The 13927-nt window shown below is 43.2% G+C and overlaps 1 protein-coding gene across 1 annotated transcript in view; it reads left to right on the forward strand.

Moving 5' to 3' along the window:
- The window catches only part of FRMPD1 (FERM and PDZ domain containing 1), a 46626-nt gene extending 33513 nt beyond the window's left edge, over positions 1-13113 (forward strand). Inside the window, exons 12-15 of the mRNA XM_056848655.1 lie at positions 3717-3899; positions 5727-5874; positions 6992-7777; positions 10733-13113. Coding sequence (XP_056704633.1) covers positions 3717-3899; positions 5727-5874; positions 6992-7777; positions 10733-13113 — 3498 coding nt within the window. The remainder of the gene's footprint in view (positions 1-3716; positions 3900-5726; positions 5875-6991; positions 7778-10732) is intronic.
- The last annotated feature ends 814 nt before the right edge of the window (positions 13114-13927 follow it).

A 13927-nucleotide genomic window follows, 5' to 3' on the forward strand; every position in this document is an offset into this window, starting at 1 on the left:
CGGGGGCGGAGCAAACACAAAAGGACGCGTTAAAGGGGCTCTTAAGAAATGAGAAGCAGGTATGCGCCCGGCTTCGCAGTCACTTCCTGAATGACGGTTCAGCGTGAAAAACTCAAAAAAATATGCGGGGCAATTCAGCCTGGGACGCACTGCTAATTACCAAGCATAAATGGCCACACACACACATAAACAGAAAGGAGGGAATGCCAAACAAAACAGAAAAGTCTTCGCCTGCAGACAATGAGAAGGGGGGACAGATGAATTTTGGGGAGGGAGGGCCAAAGTCTTGGTGCCACAACTAAGAAGGTCCTGTCTCAGGCAGCTACCCATCTAGCATAGTGTTTCTAGGTAAACACTGACATCCTTCAAGGGGTGGGAGTGGGAACTTACTGGGAGGAAAGAGCGGCCAAGGCTGGAACCGCCATACCAGCTTTTTCTTCCCTAATAAATGGATCTGAGGAAGAGCCTCTCTGGCAGGGGGCAGCATGAGATGGCTTTGCCTTCCCTGCCAGGGACTGGACGATGCAGCAAAGCTGCCAGAGTTCACTGCGGGTGAGGTCTTGAGTGCCATTTCCTTCCTCCTTTCTGGCACGTCACCCTTTCAGTAAAAGCCCGGGAGGTACGATTGCATTAGCACTGTTCTTCTTTGACAGCAGTTGCTGCAGAGATGCTGAGAGTCGGCAGGGAACCGAAGCATGGAGGCAGCAGATTAGGCTTGGTTCTTGGTGGTTTTCTTTGGACCTCGGCCAGGGATGTTGTTATGTCCAATCAGCTTCCAGGAAGGCGAGAAAGCAGAGAAAAGAGTGTCCTCCTGTTACTGATGAAGATCATAATTCTGCTTTCTCTGTGCGTGGAGAGCAGCGTGGGTGGTGGCTCCATCGGGCGTCTCTTTTTTGCCCCAGGCTGCACCCACGCAACATTGGGTATTGCGCAGCCGTTGCACAATAGCAACCGATCGCAACCAGATTGGAAATCCTGCTGCAAATGATTACTGTTGCACGACGATGGTGCAATCTCCAGCGAGGTGCAGATCCAGCCCCAGCCGCTCTTCCCCTTTGCCTTAATTCATTGCAATGCAGTCTGGCTATTTAACTAATTTGCTCATTCGTTTGTACCCCACCTTTCCACCCAGGGGTTGCAAAAGATTGCATGGAGAGCCAGCGTGGTATAGTGGTTTGGAGCTCTGGACTCTGATCTGGAGAACCGGGTTTGATTCCCCACTCCTCAACGTGAGCGGCGGAGGCTAAGCTGGTGGACTGGATTTGTTTCCCCGCTCCTACACACAAAGCCAGCTGGGTGACCTTGGGAAAGTTACAGTTCTGTTGAGAGCTTTCTCAGCCCCACCTACCTCACAGGGTGTCTGTTGTGGGGAGGGGAAGGGAAGGTGATTGTAAGCCGTTTTGAGTCTCCCTTCTGTGGTAGAGAAAGTCGGCATATAAAAACCAACTCTTATTATTATTATAACAGTGTGAGAACTATGCATTCAAAACACAGTACAAATCGCTATGGATTTCAGCACAAGAAATGTTAACATTGCGCCCACTAAGACCTGCTCAATTTATAACTTACCAGGAACTGTTGAAATGGAAAGGTACAAAATGTTCACTTAAGGATTATGAAGAAGTTAAAGATTTACTATCTTGGTTCCAGTATCATCAAATAAACTCAGTTTTTCTACAAGATTTGAAAACAGGATTTTCTAAGACTAAATCAACTTTACAAAACTTTTACTGGACACAAATGATCATCTTATATCGAAGATGTACAAGCTATTGTTAGAATTTCATTGTGAACAAGAATGGATAAAACCTACTATGATTAGTTGGGCACAAATGCTGAGACATGATATAATGTTACAAAAATGGGAACGATTATGGACAAAAGATTTGAAATGCATCTCTTCGCAGTTATTAAGAGAAAATGTATACAAAATGATGTATAAGTGGTACCTAACTCCGAAGAAACTAGCGAAATCATTTCCCTCAATGTCACCTAACTGTTGGAAATGTAATAAAGAAGTAGGATCTTTTCATCATAGTTGGTGGACCTGTGAAAAAGCTAAGAAATTTTGGGAGATGATACACAATGAAATAAGAATGATTTTACAACAAAATATTTCAAAGACACCTGAAATGATGCTATTAAGTATGATACCGGATACTATATTTACTCATCGAACTTTTTTGATATATGCCACCACAGCAGCTCGAGTGATATATGCAGCTAAATGGAAGACTGACGAGATACCGACAAAAAAAGACTGGATAAATAAGATGCTAGAATTGACAGAAATGGCGAAACTAACAGCTTTGATAAATCAGACTGATAATGCACAATTTATGGGGGAATGGGAGGCGTGGAGAATTTACTGTGAAAATCAATTTGTAATGGGTTCATTTAAAGGATATTCTTTGATTTAATCTTTATATATATATTGTACTATGGTCATATTAAGGTAGTTGATTAATACATTTTTACCAAGATACGATACCTATACATTAATTAAATAATATGAGGATTAATTTTGTTAGCAAACGTATATACAATTTATTTTTAGATGGAAGGGAGTGAGGGGGAAGTCATTATAAGTTTCAATTACTATTATTAATAGTTTGATATTACTTTTATTAATTTTTAGGAATAGATGATGATGTATATGTTGTTATTTGAAATGAAGAAAATAATTAAAAAATATAAAAAAAACACAGTACAAATCAAAACCAACTGTAACAATATTTTTACAGGCTGCTTCTACATAGCAAGGGATTTCTGTTCTGCATACTTCATCACTGCATGTGTGCCAGCATTCATGGTGGCAATGGAGCACCCACACAGGAGTTTTCTGCACCTTTCCCCTATATCATAGTTCATTTATGCATGGGTACTTTCACTCACATTTGCCCCCGGTCTGTCTCAGTTGTTCCCTGGAGTTATGCATGAGTTTTCTGCCCATTTGAGATGACCTCGCTGCCAGCCCTCACAAATCCCGGGACTTCCCATTCCTCTGTTAACCCGATTCTTCCCTCTCCCCTGAGCTCAGCCTGGGTGAAAGCCCCATGCATAAGGCAAAGTGCGGAACACAGAAGCTTGGTTTCTATCACAGCCAGTTACAAAGCAGTGTGTAAAGAGGCAGGGATTCAAATGCTTCCTGCTTCCTCGGAGCTCTTTCTGAGCAGAAGAAAGGCTTTTTAAAAGCAAGGCTTGGATTTCTCCCCCCCCCTTTCAGATTGCTCATTTTTTTGTTTTTTATGCTTTTTCAAGGATACTATAAATTATTAGGAACTTTGTCCCCATGCCAGCCAAAAGACTCCCATAGGCCTATATTCGCAATGAATTAGGACCATAGGCAGCGATTCACAGTGAGCAGACTCCAAACTCTCACCGTATTAATTTAGATGATAGCCAGAAAACAACGTTTAAGGGTTGGGAACTTTTCAGAAATGTCCATTTTGAGGCCAGAGTGAATTGCAGCACGTTTGACCTGTCTAATAGACCCTCTGTCGTTCTTAACAACGTCAGGACTCATTCACACATTTCCACTGCTTGGGTCATAGCTGAATGTGTTTTCAGCTTACACTGAAAAATGTTGGATGTGAGTTTAGATGGAAGTTGTGTCTATGGAGTTGGATCTGTGATAAATTCTTTGCATACGTACATCTTTGCTTGCTGTGGCCAGTGAATTCTAAGCCAGTATAAGTGACTCTTTCCCGATACAGCTCCAGGACAGAGAATCATGCATTGCCCTGTTGGTGGGAACCAAATACGGAATCAGCCAGGTTGTGAATAACAAACTGAACATCGTAACCATGTTGGCGGAGTTTGCTAATATTAGCAGACTGGAGCTTCTTGAAGAATCGGAGAAAGTGAGCATGGTAAAAATCTACCTCCAAGATATTAAGGTAATTATGGCTTTCACAATTCCTTGACCTATACATGGATGGAGGAGGGGCTGTGACTCAGCTTGAAGAGTATCTGCTTGGCATGTAGAAGGTCCCAGGTTCAATCCCCAGCATCTCCAGTTGAAGGGACTAGGCAAGTAGGTGATGTGAGAGACCCTGGAGAGCCGCTGCAGGTCTGAGTAGACAATGCTGACTTTGATGGACTAAGGGTCTGATTCAGTATAAGGCAACTTCATGTACTTGTGTATGTGATACTTTTGTAATGTAGTTTTCCAAAATCCACAGCACTCTATTTTAGTAATAATGAGTGTATAGGTCAGGGGTGTCAAACATAAGGCCCGCGGGTCAGATCTGACCCCTTGAGAGCCCTTATGTGGCCCGCAAGCCAGCTGAGGCAGCCCCTCCCCCCTCGTCCTGATCTGGGTTGGCGAGGCATGACCTGGCCCAACCAAGTGACATTTATGTCATATCTGGCCCTCGTAACAAAGGAGTTCAACACCCCTGATACAGATACATGTTTAAACCAGGTGAGACCCAATGGACTCCAGCTAAACCAGTGTAGTCAACCTTGTGGGGAATTAGATTATGTGATCAGGATTCACAAGGTGTCCATCTTGTTATCCTGGGAAACTAGTTCTTTGTCTGTATGAATATAGAGTTACAGCCACACTGCCTCTCTTTGATGGCTCTCAAAGGTCATGCGTACTTCTTTATGGGATTATGAAATCAACTCATCTGCCAGATAATCAGCAATGCTAATTCTGTGACCTTAGGCAGATGATGAGAGGGAGGGCATCTTGGCCATCTTCTGGTCACTAGGGGTGTGGAGGGGGGATTTAGTTGTGAATTTCCTGCATTGTGCAGGGGGTTGGACTTGATGGCCCTGGTGGTCCCTTCCAACTCTATGATTCTATAACAATAACCTCAATACAAATTTATTTTATTTACTTATATTATAATGCAAAGTAAGTATGATCACACCTGGGATGAGAGAAATCAAAAGCTTGCCGGTGATCTGTGATTTTTGAACCCTTTTCGGGCTCTCAACTCTGGAATTTTTCAAGCTGTGATTCAGTCACTGAACATGTGAATGAATCAGAGGCTGAATCTCATCCAAAGTGTAATTACAGAGTAATTACCAGACATTCTGCTGTGTTAATGATACGGACATCTTGTACTACAATTAGGGTTGCCAACCTCCAGGTGGTGGTTGGAGATCTCTTGCTGTTACAACAAGAGAGCTGTTCTCCATCGGCTGGAGATCAGTTGTAATACCAGGAGATTGCCAGGTATTACCTGGAAGTTGGCAACCCTTGCACTACATTGGGAACCTCTGCATTAAAATATATGCAAGTATACATAGCAGGTGCCTGTACATATACGGATAAAATGTATATATACATTTTATACTTGTATGTATAAGAGCCCTGTGGCGCAGAGTGTTAAGCTGTAGTACTGCAGTCCAAAGCTTTGCTCACGACCTGAGTTCAGTCCCAACGGAAGTTGGTTTCAGGTAGCCAGCACAAGGTTGACTCAGCGTTCCATCCTTCTGAGGTCGGTAAAATTAGTACCCAGCTTGCTGGGGGTAAAGGGAAGATGACTGGGGGAGGCACTGGCAAACCACCCGATAAAACAAAGTCTGCCTAGAAAACGTTGGGATGTGATGTCACCCCATGGGTAAGGAATGACCCGGTGCTTGCATAGGGGACCTTTACCTTTTTTTATGTATAAGAAAGGGTAAACAATCTGTTACGCATTAGTGTGGGTCCCTGTTTATGCAGATGTTTGGCATATTGTAGCTGATTTTATTATTTCTCCCTCTTAAAGCTGCTGACTCTGATGCTGGAATCTAACAGCGCCAGAGATCTGACTTGCCTCATTGCTGGCTACTACAAGCTTCTGGTGGATCCAACCCACTCGATATTTGTTTGGGTGGAGGGAAAGCCCCAAACTCACCGCTACTCCATGGAGGAAGGTAAAAACGAAGGTGCTTTTAAGAGCAACGGAATTTGGAAGAAATGTAACTCGTGGAATAAAGAGCTGCGGCTAAAGCCCTGGATTCAGAGTTGGGTTGCCAACCTCCAGGTAGTAATAATTGACATCTCAGGAGTGGGGGGAGCTGGCTCGCAGGCCGGATAGGAGCTCTCAAGGGGCCGGATCCGGTGCCCGGGTCTTATGTTTGACATCAATGAGTTAAGCCCTCTGAGATGCCCAGGTAATTGAATGGCATTAAACAGATAAAATAGCCAAAAAGAGTTAAAATAAGCAAACCTCAAAATACATACAATTTAAAGGAAAAAAACCTTAAAATGAGTTTTAATTATCCATAAATTACAATAAAATAATAGCCAATAGACCTCACACACCATAGAAAATTGTTCTGCTATACATATACGGTTGGTCAAAGGATATAATCAAACTACAGAACAAACGTGTTTGGGCTGAATGCCGTCCTCAGTCATGCAATAAAAATTATCAAAGTAAACAGCTTCTGATGAATTTAACAATCATCATTTACCATGCAAATGTATCCAAATATCGCATATACCAGAAGGTCTCCTCCTGTTTAGTACATATTGTAGATGTTTAATTGAATTGGAAATTAAGAGAATTTTTACAGTCTACATTCATAACAAGACTTCTTTGAAGTCCTATCACTAATATATGAGATGTAGGTACATAACCTGATCAATAAATGGTAGGATAATATTTGTGTGAGCACCCACCAACATTCAAGACCAACTGTCAGAGGAGCTCTTCTTTGTAGGGTTGCCAACCTCCAGGTGGTAGCTGGAGATCTCCTGCTATTACAACTGATCAGGTGACAGAGATCAGTTCACCTGAGGAAAATGGCTGCTTTGGAAGGTGGACTAGGGCATTATACCCCATTGAAGTCCCTCCCCTCCCCAAATCCCACCTTCCTCAGGCTCCGCCTCAAAAATCTCAAGGTATTTCCCAACGCTGAACTGTCAGCCCTACTTCTTTGCATCTTTCAGGACCGAGTTTCATATTGATTGTTTCTAGATCTCTATTTAAGACCTAGGCCAAATTGCAAGCATTGACCAGCTTCAAACCTCCCCATTGAATTGCAGGGTACGAATCTCGAACATGCAGTGACTCCGAAGAATCTTCTGAACTGGATTCCTCCTTTGACCAATTTTCAGACACGCACTCCCAAAAATACAGCCGCATTTGCCCTCTGCAAGAGGAAGAAGGAGAGCAGGAGGAGCTGGAGCAGGAGAGGAAGTGCCCGCAGGACCAAGAGGTGACCTTCTGCAATGGATACGATAACGCAAACGATAGCTTATCAGAGACCTCTGACTCAGCCAACACAGAGAGTAGGGGGTTCAAGACCAGCGGTTCGAGCGACTCTCTAGATGCTCTGGAAGAGGACGATTTAGAAGCGTGCTCTTCCAGCAGGCCTGAGCTTTTCAGTTTTGGTACGCCCACTCTCCAGGATTTCACCAGCAGCGACAAGGCATTCTTAGGAGTAGATTATGAAAACAGAGCCACGTCAGAGGATTTCTTTTCTTTCCTTCCCCACTTATCCAATTCTGCGCTCGAACAGTTGGACGCTGAATTCAGAAGGGAAAGCGAGATAAACGCTGTCGTTCTGGAGTCCAAGCTGGCTGAGAACGACGCCATGGACTACTACAGCATCTGTGCTAACATCTCCCCAGCCAGCAGTGGGGAGAAGAACACCCACAGCGATGGCACCGAGGGGGGCTCTACGCAAGACCTGTCAGCTGAACCAAGCGTGGACGGGCGAGAGTCACATGGCCTCGCCTTGGCTCCTCCCCCTGGCTTTGGAGATACCAGTTCAGAGGATGAATTCTACGATGCCACCGAACGGGTAACGCCAACCGAGGCGCGAACAGGTGAGTCACAAGGAGTTTCTGGGGGGAAAGTTTCAATAAGAATGGTTATCAGAAATGCTGCTTTGACTAGCAAGCGGCTCAGGCCAGCTGTTCTAGGTGGATCTCAGTTTTGGAAATTCACTTTAGTAATATCAATCAACCAATTTTTATTAATGTTTTAGTCACTGACCTTAACAATATTCAGATTAAAACCATACAAGATATTTAATCCACAACACCCAGAATGACATGAATAAAGGTTTTAAAATGTTACAAACGGTCATGTTTATACATATTATTACTGATTTAAACATTATAATTCCCCTAAAATATTCTTGCTATGGCAAACTTGGAGCCTAATTTTCAACAAATTTCTTCCTTAACAAAGACGCTAACATGATTTAAAAAAAAAGCCACACTAAGCATGATCTTAGAATTAACATCTGCCATTAAAAATCTAACTCAGCCCTCAACTGTATCTAATCTGGGATATGCTGGGTTATTTTTAAATGAATGGAGTCATAAAGTTGGCAACTGAACAAAATATGTGGAAGGTCCTCTATTGAACCCACGGAGCAGGGACATAACCTTAGATTATGGGGAATTTTTAAATATTTGCCATGTAATATAAGGTATGACAGAAAAAAGGCACTAATGGCAAATGACATGGAAAATACCAGGCAATAACCAATATAGCAAATGCCAAGCAATTTGTATTAAACAATGCAATAAATGCCAGGCAATATATATAAATCAAGCAATTCAAAAACATGAACAACCCTTTGTGTACCCTATGTAACAAAGTGTAGCAAGTGGATGGCGATATGCGTAAACACTCCATATTTGTGTGAATATCCGACAAAATATCAAAAGCAAGATCATAATAATACTACATTCTAAACATATCCCCCCTCAAACCAAATTAATGATATCACATTTCATACGCATGTCGCCATCCACTTGCTACACTTTGTTACATAGGGTACACACCTAATTCCTGGAACACATGTTCTTAGGAATGTGAATCTCACTATTGAGAAATTGCCAGAAATTGAAGAAGCATGATGCGAAATGGGGACTAATACCGGAATCCCATTTTTCCTGGCTTGTTTGGATTTATGAAGAGACTGTCAGTATTTACAGTGTCTTTACTCTTTTGGACGCAAGAAGAAATTGTATTATTATTACAGTATTAACATTGTCAACTGTCTTACCATCATTATTGTATCCCGCAAGGATTGTTGTTTGTGTTTTTGCGTTGCTTGATTTATATATATTGCCTGGCATTTATTGCATTGTTTAGTACAAATTGCTTGGCATTTGCTATATTGGTTATTGCCTGGTATTTTCCATATCATTTGCCATTAGTGCCTTTTTTCTGTCATACCCACTTGTTGGCATGAGTTCTTCTTTTTAAATGTAATATAAGGTAGCATCCTACCTTAGGCTGGAAGAGGTTCCTCCAGGCTAAGTAACCTTCTTCTAGCCTATGGAGCCTTTCTGTAGCTTCAGCAGCACTTCTGTTGGAGAAGGAACCACTTAGGTTTGGAGAAAGGGTTCAGAACTTAGATTATCTGCTAAGACCTGACCTTGAAGGCCATGTACAGAAAAAATATTTTTTAATTATTTTTTAATTATTTCAAACATTACATACATAACAACAACACACATACCCAAAATACAGTAAACACTCCATATTTGTGTGAATATCCGACAAAATATGAAAAGCAAGATAATAATGCTACATTCTAAACCATATCCCCCCTCAAACCAAATTAATCATATCACATTTCATAATTTATACTAGAATTAATTCAACTACCATAACTGCTATGGGATCTAGCCGAAAATTAATTATAACATATTATTTTATAACCAAAAGAAAATATCACACCCTACTGTTATTAGTATGAACCCCATGGTGCAGAGTGGTAAGCTGCAGTACTGCAGTCCAAGCTCTGCTCATGACCTGAGTTCGATCCCAACAGTAGTCGGTTTCAGGTAGCCGGCTCAAGGTTGACTCAGCCTTCCATCCTTCCGAGGTTGGTAAAATGAGGACCCAGTTTGCTGGGGGTAAAGGGAAGATGACTGGGGAAGGCACTAGCAAACCACCCCATAAACAAAGTCTGCCTAGTAAACGTCGGGATGTAACGTCACCCCATGGGTCAGTAATGACCCGGTGCTTGCACAGGGGACCTTTACCTTTTACCATTATTAGTAAATTGCAATTAAAAAACTACTTAATATCTTAATATAAAGACAATAAAAAAAAATTTTTTTACTGAAAGTTGTTTTTAAAGTGTAGCTGAGAAGGATCTTGCTGTATTGTTTTAAAAATGGAATCCTCCATGGGGTATACACAGATTTTCATAAGCACTTTGAAAAGCGATGTTCAACGTTTGGGGCGTGCTAGCAAGAAATGAGGGGAAGGCTTGAGGGGGAATCTGTGAAAAAATTTTAATCAAAACAAGAGCTTGTGTTGTTAAAGTTTGAAAACATCTGCTCTAAACCTTAAACTGTGGTTTGCAAAGTCTCTCAAGCTTTCATGTTATAATTAATGTTATAATTAACTAATGTTGTGATGCTTATATAAAGCAAGTGCCTGTTTATCATAACATAACATAAAAGTCAGTTCTCCACATTGAGAGCCAGCGTGGTGTAATGGTTAAGAGCAGCGGGCTCTATTCTGGAGAACCGGATTTGATTCCCCACTCCCTCCTCATGAGCGGCAGACTCTAATCTGGTGAACCGGGTTGGTTTCCCCTTTCCTTCACATAAAGCCTGCTGGGTGACCTTGGACTAGTCACAGTTCTCTCCGAACTCTCTCAGCCCCACCTACCTCGTAAGGTGTCTGTTGTGAGGAGGGGAAGGGAAGGTGATTGGAAGCTACTTTGAAACTCCTTCAAGATAGAGAAAAGCGGGGTATAAAAACCAGCTCTTCTTCTTCTTCATTAATGGCCACCTCTTTATTTTCAGGCTCTGGAGGACCATTTCCACAGAATTCACAAGATATTGGTATCTCGAAGGCATCCCACTGCAGCCTGGTTGAAACCATTCTGTCAAGATACAACAAAATGGTCATGCACAGGGCAGAAAAGGCGCCAACGCGTATCAACAGTCTGAAGAAAAGACGGTCTTTTTTACAGACTAATTATACCTCACAAGTTAGTTTCCCTCTTGATCCACCTCACACTCAGGAAAACATTGATTTTATGTGTTGTGGTGGAGAATCTGATCTTCCCGGTGCCTCAGGTTCATCAGCTGGGCTTTCCATTGGAGGCACTGAAGGAGATCCTGATCTTATCAAAGCCCAGCATCTAGTCCAACTGGACTCTTACAGAGCCACCGAGAATTCATCTAGCTTAATGGAGATGGAGCCAGATACATTAGAAACGAAATCAGTAACGGATTCAGTTGTTTCTTCAATCTCTGCTGTCCGTTTGCCAGGTGCTCAGGGAAGTGAAGAGAGCGCAGACTTCACATCTAGCTCCTTCTCTAAAGAGGGGTGGAAGAGTCCTTTTATCTCTTCCTATACACCCGATCAGAATAGCTGCCCAAGTATGTCAGAAACCCCCTTTCAGCTGGAAGATACTTGCCCTGAAACAAAAGAGGATCCTACCGAAACGTCTTGTAGTATTCAGGAATGTCGTGTAGAGCATCAGCCAGAGGAAATACCGGAGTGTGCCTCAGAGGCACCACCTGACGCTGGAGTCAGCTATTTATTGATTGAGGAAATAATCCATACAACTACCAAACCTTCTCGGTCTCTGGACAGCCATCAGAACAAACCATTAATCTATGAACCAACCTTGGATCCAGGTACTTCTCCTACTGGCATGGTGGAAAATAATGAACAGGTTGTGCTTGACCCCAGTGGAAGAGACCACGATGACCCGGCCTTGTGTGAACCAAGCTGGGCATTAGAAGGGGTGTTACTTCAAGAAAAGACAAGCGAGAGCCTGAGTGAAAATTCCCTTAAAAAATCTGGAGACCAAAAACAGGTGGGTTTTTCAAGTGCGACTGAGCTACTTTCCGACTCTGATGGCACTTCTGGGATAGTGACTCGTCTCTCCTGGCTTTCTTTTAAGTCCATGACTGGTAACGCAGAACCGTGTCAGCAAAACGATGATTCATATCAAAGAATTGTCGGCCCGCGTTCCCCAGTTGTTCGTCAGGTCTCATTTAAAGAGGGTCACTTGCTTTCAGATGGGTTGAGTCAATGGTCTCACCACCTATCAGCCGTGACTATCTCTCTTGACAGCTCTCCATTTGCAGAACTTGACTATGACCAGAAAACAGAAGAGGAATCCTTCATAGACGGTGCCATGGAGTATAAAGATGAACAGCCCATTCCACTAGCTGTTCCCACTGAGGAGAATGTGGAACAGAGAAAATATGACAATCTGAACTGCCTGGACTACTTGCCACTTGACGTTTTGTATAAATCTGCAGGGTCGAATGAGGAAAGTCGTGTTTCAGGTCAATCATTTTTGCACTTTGGGCATTCTGAAGGTGCTGAGGGCCCTGTGATTTGCAGCCACACAGACTCTCTGACTTTGAACGCCAAGGAAACATTCTCACCAAAACGTAAAGTAGACAGATGTAGTTGCCAGTTTTCTTATGCCAGCTGTTTCCGTGGGTTAGACGACGAGTCGATGTTAGAGGACACCCACCCAGCTCTGCAAGGTACTTCCAAGGAGCCACTGACATCCCCACCAACAAGACGCACCCTGTCTTTAGACTTTGACCCTGTGTGGTCCACTCAAGTATGTAACTGTGTTGATGCTGAACCAAAAGACTATAACACTCACATTTGGCTTCCAGACTCTCACATCAAAGCACTGAGCTACGTCAAAGACAGAGCCCACGTCTCATCGCTTGACTTCTGCCATTTGTTAGACCACGTGGTGGAACTTCAGGAAACTTTAAAGCTCTTCTGGGGAAACAGAACCAAGCACCCTCGTGATCAGTGCTTAGCCCATTTCTCGGAAAACAAGAACACCTTGTGCGCAGAATCCCAAAGGCTGATGACCAGCTGTCAGAAAGTCATCAAATCGTACGGGCCTTCTACAGAGATCCAGGGTGCCATTCGGGAGACCTTCCAGCACCTTCTTCAGCTGACGGAAGCCTGCTTCCATTTCACAAACTGTGGCCTTTGTAGCGGGAGGCACAAAGATCTCGCGGTCAACCTGAAGGATGTTGTATGTAGCTACCACCAGTTTGTTCAGGCAGCCCAGCAGGCCGGTGAGAAGGGCTATCCAAGCTTGAGCGTAAAACTACTCGTGTGCCAGTATACTGCCCTGACCGCGGCCTTGTTCTGCCTCGTTCAGCAGTTCAAGACTCCACCTTCTATGTGAGGTGAAGGACCTTGCCCCAATGGTTGTCCTTCCTGCGCCAACTCCGTCGCGAAGAACCCAGCTGAGTGTCTGCTGTTAAAACAGTTCTCCCAATTAAAAAAAAAACAGCTAATCCATAAAAACTAGGCTAAAGAAAATGATTTGGCTATCCTGGTCCCTTTGATGGATGTTAATGCTCAGAGCTTACATGAATTGAGGTCAGCAGGATAACTCACGCCTCCTGTTTTGGTGCATGCTCAACTCATTTTTTCTGTGCCATAGGGCCACGCTCACACACATGATGAATGCTTTCAGCGTGACTCAGGGTTGTGTGCATGCAGGACTTGACACTGTCCATAAATGCTTTAGGGCTGGCCGAGATAAAATGTGCCTCCTGGATTGGTGGATCGAAAAGCTTTTCCATTTGGTGTGCCAATCTGGGCAAGTAATAACCAAGGCTGAAAGGCTGCATATTGCCGAAGTCTGTATTTGAGAGAACCGGGCTTCTGATTGTTTTGGTGAGGCAAAGTGGTGGAGTTTCAAAGAATGCAAATGACAGATAGTTATCGAAAATTAATGGCTGAAATGTTGCGGGATAAATGAACCCTTTCATAGAATCATAGAGTTAGAAGGGACCATACAGGCCATCTAAGCCAACCCCCTGCTCAATGCAGGATCAACCTAGAACATCCCTGACAAGTGTTTGTCCAGCCACTGTTTGAAGACTGCCAGTGAAGGGGAGCTCACCACCTCCCTAGGCAGCCAATTCCACGGCTGTACTGTAAAAAAAAAAAAAAATTCCTGATATCCAGCCGGTACCTTTCCACCTGTAATT

This window comes from Euleptes europaea, chromosome 4, assembly GCF_029931775.1.
Source record: "Euleptes europaea isolate rEulEur1 chromosome 4, rEulEur1.hap1, whole genome shotgun sequence".
In the NCBI taxonomy this organism is placed as follows: domain Eukaryota; kingdom Metazoa; phylum Chordata; class Lepidosauria; order Squamata; family Sphaerodactylidae; genus Euleptes; species Euleptes europaea.